This window comes from Lemur catta, chromosome 3 (genome assembly GCF_020740605.2).
Source record: "Lemur catta isolate mLemCat1 chromosome 3, mLemCat1.pri, whole genome shotgun sequence".
NCBI lineage: Eukaryota > Metazoa > Chordata > Mammalia > Primates > Lemuridae > Lemur > Lemur catta.
This window is the reverse complement of record NC_059130.1, coordinates 22,341,713-22,358,668: the sequence shown is the minus strand read 5'-3', so window position 1 is coordinate 22,358,668 and position 16,956 is coordinate 22,341,713. Positions and strand designations below refer to the sequence as shown.

At 45.1% G+C, this 16,956-nt stretch overlaps 1 protein-coding gene across 3 annotated transcripts; it reads right to left on the bottom strand.

The window, feature by feature from the left end:
* Positions 1-1,757: 1,757 nt before the first annotated feature.
* HSD3B2 (hydroxy-delta-5-steroid dehydrogenase, 3 beta- and steroid delta-isomerase 2) lies at positions 1,758-9,823 on the bottom strand. Of its 3 annotated transcripts, none has more exons than XM_045546936.1 (4): positions 9,713-9,823; positions 9,357-9,587; positions 5,184-5,348; positions 1,758-2,978 (listed from the first exon to the last, which is right to left on the bottom strand). In XM_045546936.1, exons 2-4 carry the CDS (start codon positions 9,499-9,501, stop codon positions 2,167-2,169), a joined length of 1,122 nt encoding a protein of 373 aa, XP_045402892.1. In that variant the 5' UTR covers positions 9,502-9,587; positions 9,713-9,823; the 3' UTR covers positions 1,758-2,166. The 3 variants fall into 3 exon arrangements, with proteins under 3 accessions (XP_045402892.1, XP_045402893.1, XP_045402894.1); XM_045546937.1 differs by having other exon boundaries at positions 9,357-9,577; positions 9,713-9,804; XM_045546938.1 differs by having other exon boundaries at positions 9,357-9,526; positions 9,713-9,801.
* Positions 9,824-16,956: the final 7,133 nt, after the last annotated feature.

The window sequence follows — 16,956 nt, the reverse complement described above, 5'->3', positions numbered from 1 at the left end:
GACGGAACGCGCCGGAGCGGTCGGGCTGGGCCGGGCTTCCCTCTTCCCTCCGCGCGCGGCTGCCCCCGTGCGGCGCATCGCGTGCGGTGCACCCGCGAGCTCGGACCGCCAGCTCCGCGTCCCTGTCGGCAGGGGTGGGACTTGGTGGCCCAAAACATTGCGGGGCCTTTATGCTTATTCAGTTGAGACCCCAATGCGATCCCCTGTTCTCTTTCTTCTCCGTGCACCCCTCGCTGCCCGCAGGAGACAAAGCCCCTGCCCTTCCCTGCGAGAACTGCCCTGGCGGGATTTCACTAGGGTCACGACGAGGGTGAAGCGCCCTTGTCCCAGCCTCCACCGCCCTCCTGTCCTTCCTGCGCTTTGGCGTGAACGTATGGAAGGGGGCCCACCATTGCAGGGGGGAAGGAAGGGAGTGTTGCGTTCTCACCTCACCCCCCCGGCCTCCGGCCACGCTGCCTGAAGCCCTGCGCTGAACATCTGTCCCTGGGCTCCGAAGGTGCTGGAAACCTGCTCACCTGGGCCAGAGTGCTTCTTCCCTTTCTCCTTCAGAGTGAATGCTTAAACTATCTTCTTTGTAGTAATCAAATTCAACTGATTAAGGATCTGCAAATTCCCTGGGTGAGCAAAGCCATCTTGATGCTGTTGTGACTCTCGTGGTGGCTGTGACACACACAGACAGCAGGGCAACTCCCAGGACCAGGGGAGGCGGCTTTCCCCTCCCCACTCCCCCCCACAGCGACCTCCTCTGCTGCTCTAGCTCCCCGCTGTCCCTGTTGCCCACAACGGTGCTTCCACTGTTGGTTCTCTGGCTGGCAAATGCCTGTGTCATCATTTAAGTCCCCAAACTTGTCTTTGTTGGCCTTCTCTCCTTGGGGAAATTGAGAAGAATGGGAGGGCCAGTGATTAAAACGGAGAGGAAGGAAAGAGGCTAAGGAAATAGAAGAATAAAGGAGGAGCAGGTGCAACTTAAGGGAGAGGGAAGAGGGATGGAGGAGGGAGAGGGAGTTAAATATGGAGGGGTGGGAGAGGATACTTCTACTTTTTGAGCTGAGTAGAAGGTAAATTTTGGGGAGCATTAACACCTGTTCCCTTTACTTCCTAGAAACCCATGGTGTTGGCTCCATAGTGTGATTTGAAAGGTTGAAATACGGGGTATGAATTACCAGAATGGCCAACATACGTATATACAGGTGTGTTCTAGAGACCTTCAAGGAAACTGGTGCTGAAGGTGGAGGCTGGATGCACCTCTGCTTCTCTCTGCTCTGCCCAGGGCCACTTGCCAAGGCAGGCAAACCCTCCAGACACCTGTCAGGGATTCTCTAGGTTCTAGAGAGTACCCTGCACAGGACTGGGCAAGAAGGAGGTACCCCAAGGGAGCTGGGGCTCTCCAGGGATCACCAGCCCACGCTCCAGTCCTCTGCTGTACCACTGACACACCCAGTCCAGGCCACATGATTCAGTGGAAAGACAAGCGCTTTCAAGTCAGTCTCCCTGGTTAACTGGCCTAGTCACTAACCAGTTAGTGTGACTGTGAACAAGTTTCCTCATCCACAAAATGGGAATAGTGATCCCCACCTGACAGGTTGCTGGTGAGGGTTAAATGCCAGTCATGGAGCACACGACCGAAACGGTAGTGGTGCTCCGTCTTCATCCTCCGTCCCTGACCCTTCCTCCCAGCTCCCACCACTCCATGCTGCTTTTCTAAATTGAGGATGGTGATGCCTGGTGATGGAAAGGAAACCACACCTCCCTCCAGGTTAAACATTAAAACATTTATTGTTAGTTTCATTGAACAACGTGAGGGAATGGGTTTTTTTTTTAAAAGAACAGAAATGCTTTAGCATTTAAGAGGGGAGATGGAACTAACAGGCAAAACTCTCAGTGAAAAGAGGCCCTGAATTCTTCGGAACCAGCAAACTGAGATTCAGTAACAGCAAATCACCTTGTCTGTCCTCTAGTGGATGATTGGGACAGAAAGCTTCTGATCGGGCCAGTGTCTGGGAAGGTTTCTGATGGTGCGAGAGAGACAGTAATTTGGCCATTGTGTACAAGGAAGGCAGCAGGACCTGGGCTTGTGCTCTTGTCACCTTCTGTATGAAGCCAGGAGGGGAGAGCTTGACTGACAATCCTAATAGTAACCGTATCCACTTCCCTGTCATCCTCAAATCACTGAGTCTTTGACTTCAGGGTCTCCTTGTGCTGGTCCAGCAGGGAACCAATCCACTCCACGGTTTTCTGCTTGGCTTCCTCCCAGCTGAAGAGCGGCTCATACCCCAGATCTCGCTGAGCTTTCTTGTAGGAGAAGGTGAACACACTATTTGATAATGTCACTAAGTGGCGGTTGCAGGGCGGTTGATATCTGTAAATTGGACTCAGCAGGAAGCTCACGGTTTCCAGCAGGAAGGCAATCCAGTACTGCAGACATACAGGAAGGCTCAGGTTGGAATCCAGGCGGAAGCCCCATTCTTTGCTCAGGGCATAATTGAGGTCATCATAGCTCTGGTGAGGCGTGTCGTCTGAGATGTAGTAGAACTGTCCTTGGATGCTTGGGGCCTTCTTGGGGTCCCGCAGGGCCCTCAAGGCCAGAATATGGGCCCAGGCCACATTGCCAACATAGACTGGGTTGGCTACAGAGAACTTGTTGTAATTTTTCAGGGTCCGGTTGTTCTTCAGGGCCTTAGTCATAGTGTCAAAAAGGAACGGGCTCCCGTCCCCATAGATATACATAGGCCTTAAGGCACAAGTGTACAAAGTGCCACCATTTTTCAGAGTCCACCCATTAGCTGCAAGCACAGCCTTCTCTGCAAGCTTTTTGCTGTACGGGTATGGAGCAGACCATGTATTTTCGAGGTGCTCTTCTTCATGGGCATTCTGGATGATCTCCTTGTAGGAGTTGGGCCCAGCTACCTCTATCGTGCTGGTATGAATGAAGATTGGCACACTAGCTTGGACACAGGCCTCCAACAGGAGCTGGGTACCTGCCCAAGGAGAGCATGCTGTCAGTGTCAGGAAGGAACCTGAAGGGCCAACCACGTCTACAGATTCATGTCCACTCCCCACTCCCCACTCCCCATACGATGGTTATTACAGATTTGAAGTACATTCTTCTGTGTCTCTGACTGAGATCTGGCCATGCTACAGGCATAGGAAAAACACAGAAGTGAAAAGATAGTGACATTTAGGTTCTAGAGAGCAAGAATTTCTAGAAATTTGGGTTCATGGACGTGTGTGTGTGTGTGTGTGTGTACCTTAATTTTGGAAAAGGACATAGGGTTGCCACTTTATATTTTTATAAGTAAGGACATTAAAAAATTGTCATTATCATCTCTACCATTTCATTAAAGACAGGTCATTTTAAATGCAAAAAACTAGGAGGCCATACTTAGAGAATATAGACAGTCCTAGTCCTTAGCCAAACCGGAACAGTTGAAGAAGGCATGTCACACAGATGTATATAGGCAATATGCACTCAAATATGCATTGAATTGCTCATATTTTTCTCATTTTGCTGATGACCAATAAAAAGTTTGTCCCAAGGGCCATTCTTTGTGTCATTGAGCAACAGTGAATTGTGGGGAGACGCTGGAGACCTGGACTCTGTTCCCGATTGTGCATTCCCTGTGAAGACCACTCCCAATTCGGGCTGTGACTTTGTTTACCCAGTTATGAAAAGTAAGGGTCACAAACCTTCTACTCAGCATTCCGGACCCTGCACTGGCCTTTCAGGTTGAGCCTGGTGGAGACCTGGGAAGAAGAGTGTGCCCTCTGCTGGTGATAGCTATAATGGGAGGATCTTGCAGAACCCCTTCAGTTAGGTAGAATTGAAGCCCACGGAGGCAATCCACAGGGCCTTCCTTTGAAGAAGGAAACACTTTCCTGGGCAAAGGACAATTCTTATTTATTTATTTTTGTATCTTTTGCCCCCTTTTTAAGTATTTGTGCAATTTGTTTTTCTGGAGAGACGGCCTCACTTTTTTTTTTTTTTTTTTTTTAATCTAGTGGCAGAGAAAATTCGGGGTGAGTTTACCTGTGGGAGGGGGAAATGGCCATCATTGTGAAGTATTTTTTAAACCTGGGGGTGATAATGGTTTTAGTAAACTGATGCCTCTAACACTTCCCCTTTCATTTCACATCCCCTGTTGTTGGGAGCTGTGGAGAGCAGGAATTATGAGAGAGGGACTAAAAACTAAGAACTAGTTACTCTTGGCACCCTCCTTACAGTGTAGGGGTAGTTAGGGGTGTGGCTAAGTAGAAACTAGAAAGGGTCTTTGTAGAGATGGTGCTGGAGACCCAAAAGCAGTTAGTTGCTTTAGAAAAGGAGTCTGTAAGGAGATTAAATTTGGAAGGCCAGGCATGGAGGACAGATGGGCTGGGGGCTGGGGTGCTGTGGTGCTAGAGAGACTGGCCTCCAGGGATCAGAGGGATTATATTACAGGGCACGATTCCTTAAGCTCATGTGTCTGGATTTAAGGTAGATTGGAAAGGCACAATTCAGAAAGAGCCACCAAGCATGTAAGGGATTCGGATCTAATGAGGGTGTACTTTGGGCATCTGGCTAGAGACTACTCTTTAATACTAGACCCAGTGGTGAGCTGAAGAGATGGTATTTTGGGCAATGGGAAGCTATTACTGTTAAAATATTATGGGAAGGCAAGTGCTGGATAAGTTTGTCCTAGCAGACTTCTGTGAACCAGCCTGGCTAGTTCGTTTGAGAGGAATCCTTCTTTGAGTGGGCAGGAAGGTTCTGGATGTTCTCATTCGCCTACACACAAGGTTTAAAATGATAACTAAGGAAGCACCTGTAAGGTCTGGTTTTGGCCCAGGAGAGGCAGGGGGTATCTAGCTATCGAGAGCTTGAAGTCAGAGTTGGTTGACTGTGGAGTGGAGCAGCAGTAGCAAGTGCTTCCGTGGTGTTTGGAGTCACACAGGTGTGAGTGGAAATGCCATCTCTCCCGCTTACCATCTGTGGGGCCTTGGACAAATTGCTCGCCCTCTCTCAGCCCTAGTTTCCTCATCTAAAACATTGAGGCTAACAGTCTGAACCCCTCGGTTGGTAGTGGGACGTGGGGCACTGGGTGCAGAGCACAGCTGGTGTTCAGTGCGGGGGCTTCTCTTCCCTTCCTGCCCTTTTCTCCCATCCTCGTTTTCCCACCTTGCTTCCTGTCCTCCCTGGGCTGCTGTACCTTTGAAATTGACGTTTATGATGGCCTCTCTAGGATGGATACCCACGACGTCGATGATAGAGGCAGTGTGGATGACGACCGAGATGTCTTGGCAGGCTTTCTTCAGGCACAGCTCATCCAGGATGTCTCCCTCCAGCACTGTCAGCTTGGTCTTGCTCTGGAGCTCTGTGTGAACATAAGTCATGCCACGGGGCGGCTTTCTGGATCAGGCTGGGAAGTTTCCTGATCAAGATGGCATTTGCTTAGCTCTTCAAGGACAGTGAGAGCAGGGGTATGCTGGGGAGGCAGTACCTTCCATGGGTGGAACAAGTAAGCAAAGGCACAGTAATCAGAACGTGTAGCATTTTTTGGGAAAGAGCAAACGTCTGTTTCTACCTCATCTCGTACTAGAAAAGGAATTTGAGCAATGAGGTATCAGGTGAGCCTGGAACATAAAAATTGTCAAAGAGAGTCAGGGGAAGTTCATCAAATTCATTAAGAAGAGTAGGGTGATTGTGGAGAGTCACATATAGGAGGAAAGACTTTGAACTTATCTCTGTAGGGGATGAGAATCATGTATGGATTTGGAATAAGAAAAGAAACAGAAGCAGAATTGTGGTGTAGGGAGCTAACCTTGGCTTTAAGATATAGATGGGCTGGTATGAGGGATGTGAGAGAAAGCAAAGTGACCAAGAGATTAAGCAGAATGTCTGTGTCAGAGTTCAGATGAGGAGGACTGGAACCAGGGTCCAGCAGTAGGCAGAGGAGGGAGAGATACACAGGGTTTGAATTCAGATGTTATCTTGGCAGATCCTGGTTCTTATTAGATCTAGACTGAGAGCAAAAGAAGAAGTCAAAGTTGGCCCCAGTGTTTCCTGCTTGCACAATGAGGGGGAGAGAGAAGCCATCAACAGGCAATTTAGGATAGGCTCAAATGATGAATTTAATTGAAAAACTCTTTTCAGATGTCAAATATTACCAAAAGTCGATATCAATGCTGAAAATGAATCAGGCACCAAGGGACTAACATTCCAGCCGTCTAGCCAAGGGCAGTGATATAACTTCAATATTTTCAGGCTCCTCTGAAATCCACAGGAAGTGACAGTGCCAGTAACATTGTTACCTCAAATTCATCCCCAAAATGAACACCGTGCTACATAAATTTGGATAAATACCCTGCATTTGTGCTTTATAATTGGCACACAACTTTCACAGCTAGCTCATGAAATAGCTATTCTGATTCCCACTTTATAGATGAGGAAACTGAGGCTCAGAGACGTTAAGGGACAGATCTAAGGTCATACTTCTAGTGAAGGCTCAAACCTGCCTGCCTGCCTCCAAGCCTTGTTCTCTTTCCCCTGTACCCCAAGTATAGGACTGGCTATTTGGAATCAACTTTTCTGAGACAGAGTAAGGATAAGTCAAAGTCCAAGGAACAGTGAGAGAAAAATTCAAGAGTGAAAAATTCAGGGCCAGGGAAATTGCTTCCTGGGGTACAAACAGAACCATTTGCCCTCCTTAAGCCTCTGCCAAACTTGTGTGCTCCCAGCCCCTTCCCGTCGTCCAGGAACTCCAAGAAGACCCTGGAGCAGGCGGACGGTGGGAGAGGCTGCAGGGAAGGGGTGCATAACAGCCTGAGAGTGGAATTTTCTCTGATTGTGTTCCCATTGCTGCCTTCCCTCCTCCCCTGCCCTGCTCTCCTTCACTGCTGACTTCAGATAGACTGGCTCAAAGGAATTGCTCTGTCGAAGTGGGAGAAGTCCAAAGCCAGGGGAGAAAAGGACTCTTACCTCATTAGTTCCCAGGGATCTAGAGAGACTGGGAGAGAGCACTTTGGATGTTTTCGTGATAGAACCATAGCTCCCTCCTTCTCCAAGGCACTGTGGACTTGGCAAATGTTTGATGCAGAACGAACATGCAGTTGCTTTTATGGTCTGAGCTGGGTTAGAGGAAAGCCCAGAGAAGTTAGAAGACAAACTACCAGTTAAGAGCACAGATGTTGCAGCTAGACTGCCCGAGTTCAAATCCAGCTGTGCCATATTCTAGCTGTGGGACCTTGGACAAGTTAATAAACCTCTCTGTTCCTGTTTCTTCATCTGTGTAAAAGGAAGATAATAATATTACCTATCCCATAGGACTGTTACAAGAAGCAAATGAGTTGACTCACGTAAAACATTCAGCACAATACCTGGCACAGCAGAAACATGGTGAGGATTCTCTGTTATTATCTTTATATAGGCCCTGGCCCATTCATGACACCCCCTGAATTTTCACCATAGGGGAACTATTTCTCTAGGTTGAACATTGCCCTTTTCTGATATCAGATGTTAGGTTGCAAATATTGCTGAGACATGAGGATTACAGTTAATATCGATCGTCTGTTAATATTTGTTTAAAACAGGAGGTGGAGGATATCAGACATTTGGAGAGGTCAGAGAACAGCGAAAGAAGAGTAGAGTGTTGGGTGCAGTCCTGGAACGCTGTCAGGCAGGTCCTCTGTGTGTGCAGGGCAGGATCCTCTGGGCAGCCAGGGCCTGCCTGTGGATACTCAGTCCCCTCCTGGTTAGGAGGGCGAGCAGGGAACTGGCTTGGGACACGCAGGGAGGAGGCAGTGGTACAGACTGAAGATTCTCTTTGCCAAGCTTCAGCCCTAGGGCCAAGTGATGGGCTTTGGGGATGGAGCTCTGGTCTGAGCTTAGCCACCCATGAATTGGATGGCTTAGGGCAAGTTGCTTGACTTTTCTGGCCCCTGAGGTGCTCATTTTCACATGGGTGTGATGCCTTTCCTGCTTTCCTCACAGGGTTATTTTGAGGATCTGGGGATGAAGCAGGTTGGAAAATACACTATTAATCCAGCTTTTGCTTTTGTACCAGGGGCAGCAATTTGGGAAAAGAATAATGAGCTGCTACAGCAAATTCTACTGTCGCTTTCTTTGTGGTGACGAGGAACAGAGACAAATGGTAAAAAAGGGGATGTACTAGTAGCTCAGCTGGGACCTGTCCAGGCTCATGTCGCCTCTCGGTCTCTGGATCTGTGCTGTGCACTTGCATGCCCTCTCTCACTCTCTATTGTTCTCTCTCTCTCTCTCTCACACATACTCATCTTTACCTTCACTTCCTTTTATTTCACCCTCACCGAAGATGTTAAGTAGATAGTGAGGGATTCTGGGTCTCCTAGGGACGAAAGTGGGTGCTGTTGCCTCCATCTTGGTCATGCCCCTCCCTAATTCTCCATACCTGGGGGAGGAGGGAATACCCTATGAATCTGCTGATCAGAACTTGGCGCGCCAGCTGCAAAAGAATGCAGAGGACTCTAGCCCATGGGCCAAGCCACATGGGTACCATAAAGTCCGGAAAGTGACCTAGAACCCACATGCATAGTTAAGGCTCAGGTCATGTGACTCCCAACTGTCTAATCAAAGTGGTTCCATGGTGACCTCTGAACCACAGAGAAGGTCCCTATTCAGACACTATAAAATAGGATGCAGACCATAGCCAAGGGCTCTCTCTCTCTCTTTGCCCTTCCTTTTGCTTGCCCAGCTGCGACAATGGGTCCGGCTGTCATCCATGGCGTATGTACCATGTTTTATCAACCTATATCTTGCTCTTGCCCTATAGTCCTATCTTTCTCTCCTCAATAAACCTCATTTTCATGCTTGCCTAACTTTGGCATGTCTGGTCATTCTTCCGCCATGAGCCCACCAAGAACCAACAGTTTCAGACTGAAACCTAACAAAGGTGCTAAGTGAGCCACAAAACACAACACAACACAACAAAACCTAGGGCAATTAAGAGAAGCAGAGACCCACTGGTGAGGCCTCCAGGTAAATGGTCTTTTGCAGATGTTTTGCAGCAATTGCCAAGACAAAAATCAGCAGAACATTAAAGAGTTGTAGATAAGAAGAGAACTGATGTGTGATTTTTCTAGATGAGACAAAAGGAGTCACGGAGGCCAAGGTATCTGGCCTGCCACCACCCTCTCTAGTTCTGGGTCAGAGCCAGAATCTAGTCTCCCAACCCCCAGTCCAATATCTTTTGCACTGTGCCATCCGTAATTCCTTTCTGATGACTCTCCATACGGGATTAGTCTCGATTTGGCTACAGCTTTCTGTAATTTGCTAGACAAGGACCCCCTCCACACACCCATGCAGGGTTAAAGATGGAGCCACACACCCATGACTCCAGTTCACTTACTAGAAAATTCCTCCTTCAATTCGGGTCTGAAGAACTTGTCCAGAGCCTTGATCTCCTGCAGATCCTTCTCCTTCACCAACAAGTGGATGATCCTCTGACCCAGGAACCCTCCAGCTCCTGTCACAAGGCAGCTCCACCCCGCCATCACCGATCCAAGGTACCAAGAAACACTGGTCAGGAACCAGAAGATACCGGAGAGAAGATCTGATTATAGGGTGACCCTGCAGAGGGCTAGAAAGAGGTCAAATGTGAATAGGCTCACAAAAACACCTGTGGTTCCCTCCACTCTACTTTTGCAAAAACTGCGTGCCCTCCCACCCCCAGGAGCAGTTGAAAGAAAATGAGAAATCTCTAACCTGTTAGATTGTTGAGAGCCAGACAAAAGAGAGTGGGAGCTTGTTGCCTTATATCCCCAAAGGCAGAACTGGGACTTTATGTGCTGTGGTCATGGGCTCAGGCTTATAACCTTGAGCTCCTGTTACTTATTTATCAGTCGCTCCTCCTCCAGGATCTCTTCTCCCAAGAGAATTGTGACCTTTAAGTTATATTATAATCGCTCATTCCTCCCAGGCACAGGAAGAGAAAGGCAGCTTCAAGGCCACAGTGTGATTAAACTTGTGGTTTTAGCCTCAACAGGACACCTGTCAGCTCATAGCTGTCCGGGATCCACAATCTGTGAAATTTACAGTAGACTGGCAACAATCCCCAGGTACAATGTGAATTTTGGCCTGTGTGATAAACACTTGTGCAATAAACTTGTCTGGAGGGAAAATCCACTTTAACCCGGTGTCTCCTCTGAGTGTCATTTGAAATGTTGATGCCATCTTGCAACAATTTTACATGAAATGATTTTCTTTCCCACCCAAGATATCCAAAACCTCAATTTTGATTTCTTTTTGGGGAGCTCTGGGTTCCTGGAGGAACAGCATCATTGAAGGGATGCTATCTAGTTATATGTCCTAGATCACATGAGTGGGGATTTGTAGTTGTGAGCGGCAGTGGCCCTTCTCGTGGACATTTGCACCCACCCCATATTTTGGCTGCAAAACCACTCTCAGCACATTTCTGAACTGAAAATGCCCTGGATGCTTCTGAAGCCTGTGCCCCAGAGGTGCCCAAGTGTCCTGCCATAGGCGCAAGACACTTCTTCTACTTTTAAAATTTGAGGTGTAATTTGCATGCGTCAAATTGCCCAAATCTAAAAGTGTTTAGTTCAATCAATTGTCAAGTTAATACTTTACTTAATGTGTCAAATTGCCCAAATCTAAAAGTGTTTAGTTCAATCAATTGTCAAGTTAATACTTTACTTAACAGTTAAGTACACCCGTGTAAGTACCACCTAAAAGAAGATGTAGATCATTTTTGTCACCCCAGAAACTTCTTTCTTGCTGCCAATGGAAAAGAAGCCAAACTCTGTAAGATAATTTTAATAGGTTTATTCTGACCCAAATTTGAGGATCATGACTGGGAGCCACACCCAAGAAGTCTTGAACAAGTGGGCTCACTGTGGCTGGGTTACAGTTTGGTTTTGTACATTTCAGGGAGACAGGGGTTACAGGTAAAGTCATAAATCAATACATGAAAGGCATACATTGGTTTGGCCCGAAAAGGTGGGCCATCTCAAAGCAAGGGAGAGAGGTGCTTACAGGTTATAGGTGGGTTTAAAGATTCTTTGACTTGTAATTGGTTAAAGACATAACGCTTTGTCTAGAGGCTTGGAATGTTTTAAGATAAAGAGGTCTGGTTAATCAGAGACAAGCCACTGGACATAAATTTGCTGTGTAAAATGAAGACCTGCTGGTTTGTCTTGCATAACCTTAGGTCTGTTAATGAGTTGCAAAGAATATCTCCACGAAGGGAGGCGGGCATGATGAGGCATGAGTTTTTGTGCGTGACAAGCAATTTAATTTTAGGATATACCCTTGGCTAGGAGGGGGTCCATTCAGTCAGCAGGTGGTGGGGAGCCTTAAGATTTTATTTTAGTTCACACTGCCTGTTTCCAGTTAATTCCCTGTACCCCTCCCAATCCACCCTAGAGGCACCTACTTACTGATTTTTCATTTCCACAGAATTCTCATTTTATTCCTATAGTCTCTTACTTTTTTCTTCTAAGATCTTTATGATTCTAGATGTTAGTGTGGAAAGCTACTAGGTGTTCATGGCGCGGGTGGAGAAAGATTTCTCACACAGAAATTAAAATATATAAGTAAAATTTATTTTATCCTTTAGAAGAACAGAGGGAATGAGAGAGAGAGAAAGAGGGCGGGGGACGGGGGAAGAGAGCAGAGAGACGGCGTGGCATCCTAAAGAAAGAGAAGGGAGATGCCAGCAGCTAGGCCAGGTGGCTTGCTGCTTTTATGGGGACAAAGAGAAAAATAGTAATTGTTGTGAAATAATTAGCAAGCAGTCAAAAGAGCTCAAGTTGTCCACCTTTCCTGTTTCCTTTCCTGGATACTTGGTTATCTCTGAGATGTAGTTGGGTCTATCACAGGGGATGTGATTCTTGCCCCTGAGATGTAGTTTGGGGCAGGAAACAAAGGCTTGGAGTTTATACACCGCTCCCCCCCCACCCCGCCCTGGCTGTCTGTCTGGGAGCTTCTCTGGAACACCTTGAGGGTGTAAAACAAATTCTGAAGGCTGTGAGCCGGTGAATGTGAAGAGAAAGATTTACATTTTCTTTCTTCTGGTTCTTTCTGGATGTTTGTAAAAACAGAGTCCCAACAGGTTGCCTGCTAGCTTGGAGGAGAAGCAGCCAGACAGTAGGGAGAGCTCAAGATTGATCTTTAGCTGTTATTAGAAAATTGGGAGATTCAAGGCCGCCCTAACACTGGATATAGAGCATATCTAAATACACAATCAAACTGAAATTAAGTTTTGTTCATGGAGTACAGAAAAATTGTTGGTTTTCTCTATTGTTTGTCCCTTTGTCTATTTCATGAGTTTCTTTTGTTTTTGTTATTGGCTTCCATTTATTTATTAATACTTTGGGTTTAATTTACTCTTCTTTTTCAAGGTTCTGATGGTAAAAGATTAGATAATTGATTTTACCCCTTTCCTCATTTTGGCTACAAGCATTTAAAGCTGTAAATTTCTCTCTAAGCACTATGTTAGCTGCATCCCAAAGTTTGATGTATTGAGTTATCATAATTCAAGTGAAGATATTTTTAAGTTTTCCTTGTGATTTTTTCTATGAACCAATTGTTATTCAGAAGAATGTTTATTTCCTAAAATTGGGGATTTTCTGGATATCTAATTGTTATTGATTTCTAATTGAATACTGTTGTGGCCAGAACATATACTCTGTATGTTTTTGATTCTTGGATGTTTATTGAGACTGGTTCTATGGTCCAGCATATGGTCAATATTGGTGAAATGCCATATGCATTTGAAAAAAATGTTTTCTGCAGTTTTTGGGAATAATGCTCTATCAATGATTGGGTTTGACACCCTTTTCTGGGTCCATCCCTTGCCACAGTTGTAGACATTCTCCTGTTCCCACTTGGAACCTGACTACCAGTGAGTCTAACGCACTTGCTTAGGAAAGGCTGACCCTGTGAACCAAGTGTAGCAGCTTGTTTTCTGATGCTATCTGTGCTAGCTACAGGCTCTTGACCTTGCTCAGACTCAGGGAGCACTATCTGAGGCCACCCAGGTGCATCATACCCCTTTGGCTGCTACTGTGAATGCTGGAGTGTACCTTACAGATCCCCCATTGCCTATAGGACTGCAGTACTCATTCCCTCTGCTACTGGGAGTGCTGGAGGCTGGTATATTTCAGCAAGTGTCTTTCCGGGAATTGCCTTCACCAAAGAGCCAATAGAGTCTGGAGTCTCTGAGTGGAAACAATAAATATGAACCCTAAACAAAGTGAGAAATAAAACAAAGGGTAAGGTCAATAAGGGCTACAATATCACCCTTCTTTCATTTTTAAACAGCTTTACTAAGATATGATTTATGTGTCATAACATTCACCTGTTTAAATGTTTAATTATTTTTAGTAAAATCTTGGACTTTCGTAACCATCGTCACAATCCTGTTTTGGAACATTTCTATCACTCCCAAAAGATCCTGCATGCCCTTTATCTGCCACTCCTTATTCCCATGCCTCAGCTCCAGCCAACCCCTGATTGACTTTCTAACTCTACAGAGTTTCCTTTTCTGGACATCATATAAATGTAATCATACAGTATGCGGTATTTGGTATCTGGCTTCTTTCACTTAGCATAATACACTTTCGAGGTTCACCTATGTTGTAGAACGTATCAGTATTTCACCTATCAGTGTAGGTGCCAAATACTATTAAACTATATGGGCATACCACATTTGTTTATTCATCCACCTGTTGGTGGATATTTGGAGTGTTTCCACTTTTTGGACTATTATGGATAAAGCTGTCATAAATATTCATACACAATTGTTTGTGTGGATATGTGTTTTTTTTTTCCCTCTTGGGTAGGTAGCTGGGAATGAAACTATTTGATCATATGGTAAATTTATCTTTAACTTTTTAAGAAACTGCCAAACTATTTTCCTTGATGGCTGCATGTCCCATCAGCAAAGCATTTCAGCTTTTTTACATCACTGTTTCTTCACATCCTGCAATTGTTATTGTCCGTCTCTTTTATTATAGCTGTTCTAGTGGGTAAGAAGTGGTATCTCATTGTGGTTTTGATTTGCATTTCCCTGCTGACTGATGATGTTGAACAAATTTTAATGTGCTTCTTGGCCATTCCTACACCTTTTTGGTGAAATGTCTATTCAAATATTTTTCCCATTTTTAAATTGAGCTATTTATCTTATTTTGTATTGTAGAAACAAGTCCTTTATCAGATATATGATTTGAAAATGTTTTTTCTTAGTCTGTGATTTACCTTTTCATTCTCTTAATTATGTCTGTTGAAGTGCAAACATTTTTAATTTTGATGAAGTTCAATTTTTCATTTTGTTCCCTTTTACCAGAAAAATTTGGGTTTTTGCCTCACCCAAGGTCATGAAGATTTTTATCTATGTTTTCTTCTAAGTGGTGTATTGTTTTAGTCCTTATATTTAGGTCTGTGATCCATTTTGAGGGAATTTTTGCCTATGTCTGAGTTAATGATCTAAATTAATATGGTCAATTTATTTTGATAAACGTAAATTCAGTGGGGGAAAGGACAGTCTTTTAAACATGAGATGCTGGGACAACTGGATTGTCCACATGCTCAGGGAAGGTCAGGGCATGCTGTGTAAGGTGAGGCCCATCTGGGGCACCACCAATTGGCATCAGAGTTTATGAAGAATTCCTCAGTATAGCATAGCGTGGGCCAAATAACATGTTGTGTTAGGAAAACTCACAAAGGCCACTGGTCAACAAAAGAATAGATAACATGATTTCAACATACTCCTATCTCACACTGCGTGTAAGTTGTCAGGAAATGGATGAGCCCACAGTGTGGGACTGCATTCCAGTGTAGGAACACTAGCTTCTTTTATTATATATATATATTTTACCACGTAAGCACAAGAAAGCAGTTTTATCAATGGAAGAGCACACAGGCTGTTGGTGTGAGGCAGTCTGGATTTGGTGTGCATGCTATTCACAAGAGTTGTATGAGAAACCTGGACTCCAGCACCTGGAGTCCTTGGGGCTCAAGGAAAGTGCTTCTCTCTCCTTAGGGGAGAAATCCACCCATTCCACAGGGAGCTATATGGGGCACTGTCCTTCATGCTGGGAAAAGGGGCAGCCCTCTTCCTGGCCAGCTTCTTAAACTCCTGGGCCACTTTAGGATAATTATGCTCTCTCTGCTGCAGTCCTAGAGATGTCAATTTGGGAATGAGAAGCCTATGATAATTTTTAAAGCCACAGGACTAGAAGAAGTAAGCTAGGGTGAAAGTGTTTATGGATAAAAGGAAAAGTCTCAGAATTGTATCCCGGGACAGACACATCATTTGGAGGTTGAACAGAGGAAGAGGAGTCAGCTAAGGAAACTGAGCAGGAGCGGTGACAGGCAGGAGGAAAATTAGGAAGGGATGACATTGTGAAAGTCAAGTGTGTTTAAGAAGGAGAGTGTGGTCAGCTATGTTGGGTGCTGCTCACGCATCAAATGACGAAGAGAACTGACTGTTGGTTGTGGCAACATCAAGTTCATAAGTAACCTGGTAAGAGAAACTAGCATGAAGAGTTGGCTTGAAAGTTCAACTGGAAAGTCCAACACACAATGAATTCATCTATGTGTTGAGGAACAGTTGAAAACAGTGAAGAGAATTAATACAAAAAAACTGTTCAAGAGGTTGTGCCATGAAGATCTCAGTAAAAAGGTGTTATAGCTAGTGGGATCAAGAGTTTGTTGTACTGTTTCAAAAATGGGCTACTCCTTTTATTAATCCTTAGCACCGTGGACAGAGTAGATGTTCAAACACTGCTGAATGTTTAACCATATAAAGTATCTGTGTCTCATGCATCTTTATATCACCATAAGAATTAGTACAATATCTGCCTGCACATAATAGGAGCTTAATAAATAATGAATAGAAGGATGGGTGAACCATCAAGGACTCTAGAATATCTTAATTATTTTGAAAACCTTATGGACTCACACATAAGAGGAAATAGAAGAGAGCAGTGACCACAAAAATGAAAGTACTGGAAGGTTTCCCATACTAATGAAAGGCTGGGACTGTTGTCCAGGCCAAAGCAGTTTGACATGGAAAAGTAATTTTCTTCTTACCTAAGGGATGGATATGAGTAGGTTCCCAGGTATTTGAAGTGTGCTTGGAGAGCTAGTTGTCATAAGTAAAGAAGAATGAATCATACCCTCCACCATACAGGGAGGGTTAGGGCCACATGTTTTTGCTTCTGTGTGCACAACTTGGCTGTTTTCCCCAGCAAGGCCTTGTGATTAAGGAAGGAGAAGGCTATGATGCTAGAGATTTCTTTCCCATCTCCTACCAATTATTCTGCCTGCCAATTTTCTCAGGAGAGAGGTCACATGGATGCCATTCAAGTGTGTGCTCCAGGGGCTGGCAATGATGGTGTGGCAGTCAGCCTCGATGGTAGTTCCAGTGATGTCTACCTCTTGGTATTCACACCTTTGTGTAATCCCCTCCCCTTGAGTGTGGGCTAAACCTAGTAACTTGATTTTTAACCAATATAATATGGCAAAGGTGATAGAATGTCACTTTCACGATTAGGTCAGAAAGGATTGTGATTTCCATCTTGCTAGCGTACTACCTATTTCTTGTTGGGTTTGATGAAGCAAGCTGCTATGCTGGAGAAGACAATACAGCAAGGAACTAAGGGTAGCCTGTAGCGAACAGTCATGGAGGAACTGAGGCTCTTAGTCCATAAGTCCATAAACCTTTGAGGAACTGAATCTTCTGACAACTAATGTAAGTGAGCTTGGAAGCAGGTATTTCCCCAGTTGAGCTTACAGGTGAGATCTCAGCCCTGGGTATCACCTTGATTGCAGCTTTGTGAGAAACCCTAAAACAGAGGACCCAGATAAGCCATGTCTGTGTTCCTGGCACCCAGAGACTGTGAGATAATAAATGTGTGTTGTTTTAAGCTGCTACATTTGGGATAATTTGTTACACAGCAGTAGAAAACTGATATAGGTGGGAT

What these genes read in the sequence shown, in the direction of transcription:
- HSD3B2 (XM_045546936.1), bottom strand. Translation starts at nt 9,501, where the DNA reads ATGGCGGGGTGGAGCTGCCTTGTGACAGGAGCTGGAGGGTTCCTGGGT. An exon ending in ATTGAAGGAGGAATTTTCTA is followed by an intron (nt 5,349 to 9,356) that starts GTAAGTGAACTG and finishes ATGTTCACACAG; the next exon opens with AGCTCCAGAGCAAGACCAAG. An exon ending in CATAAACGTCAATTTCAAAG is followed by an intron (nt 2,979 to 5,183) that starts GTACAGCAGCCC and finishes CTCCTTGGGCAG; the next exon opens with GTACCCAGCTCCTGTTGGAG.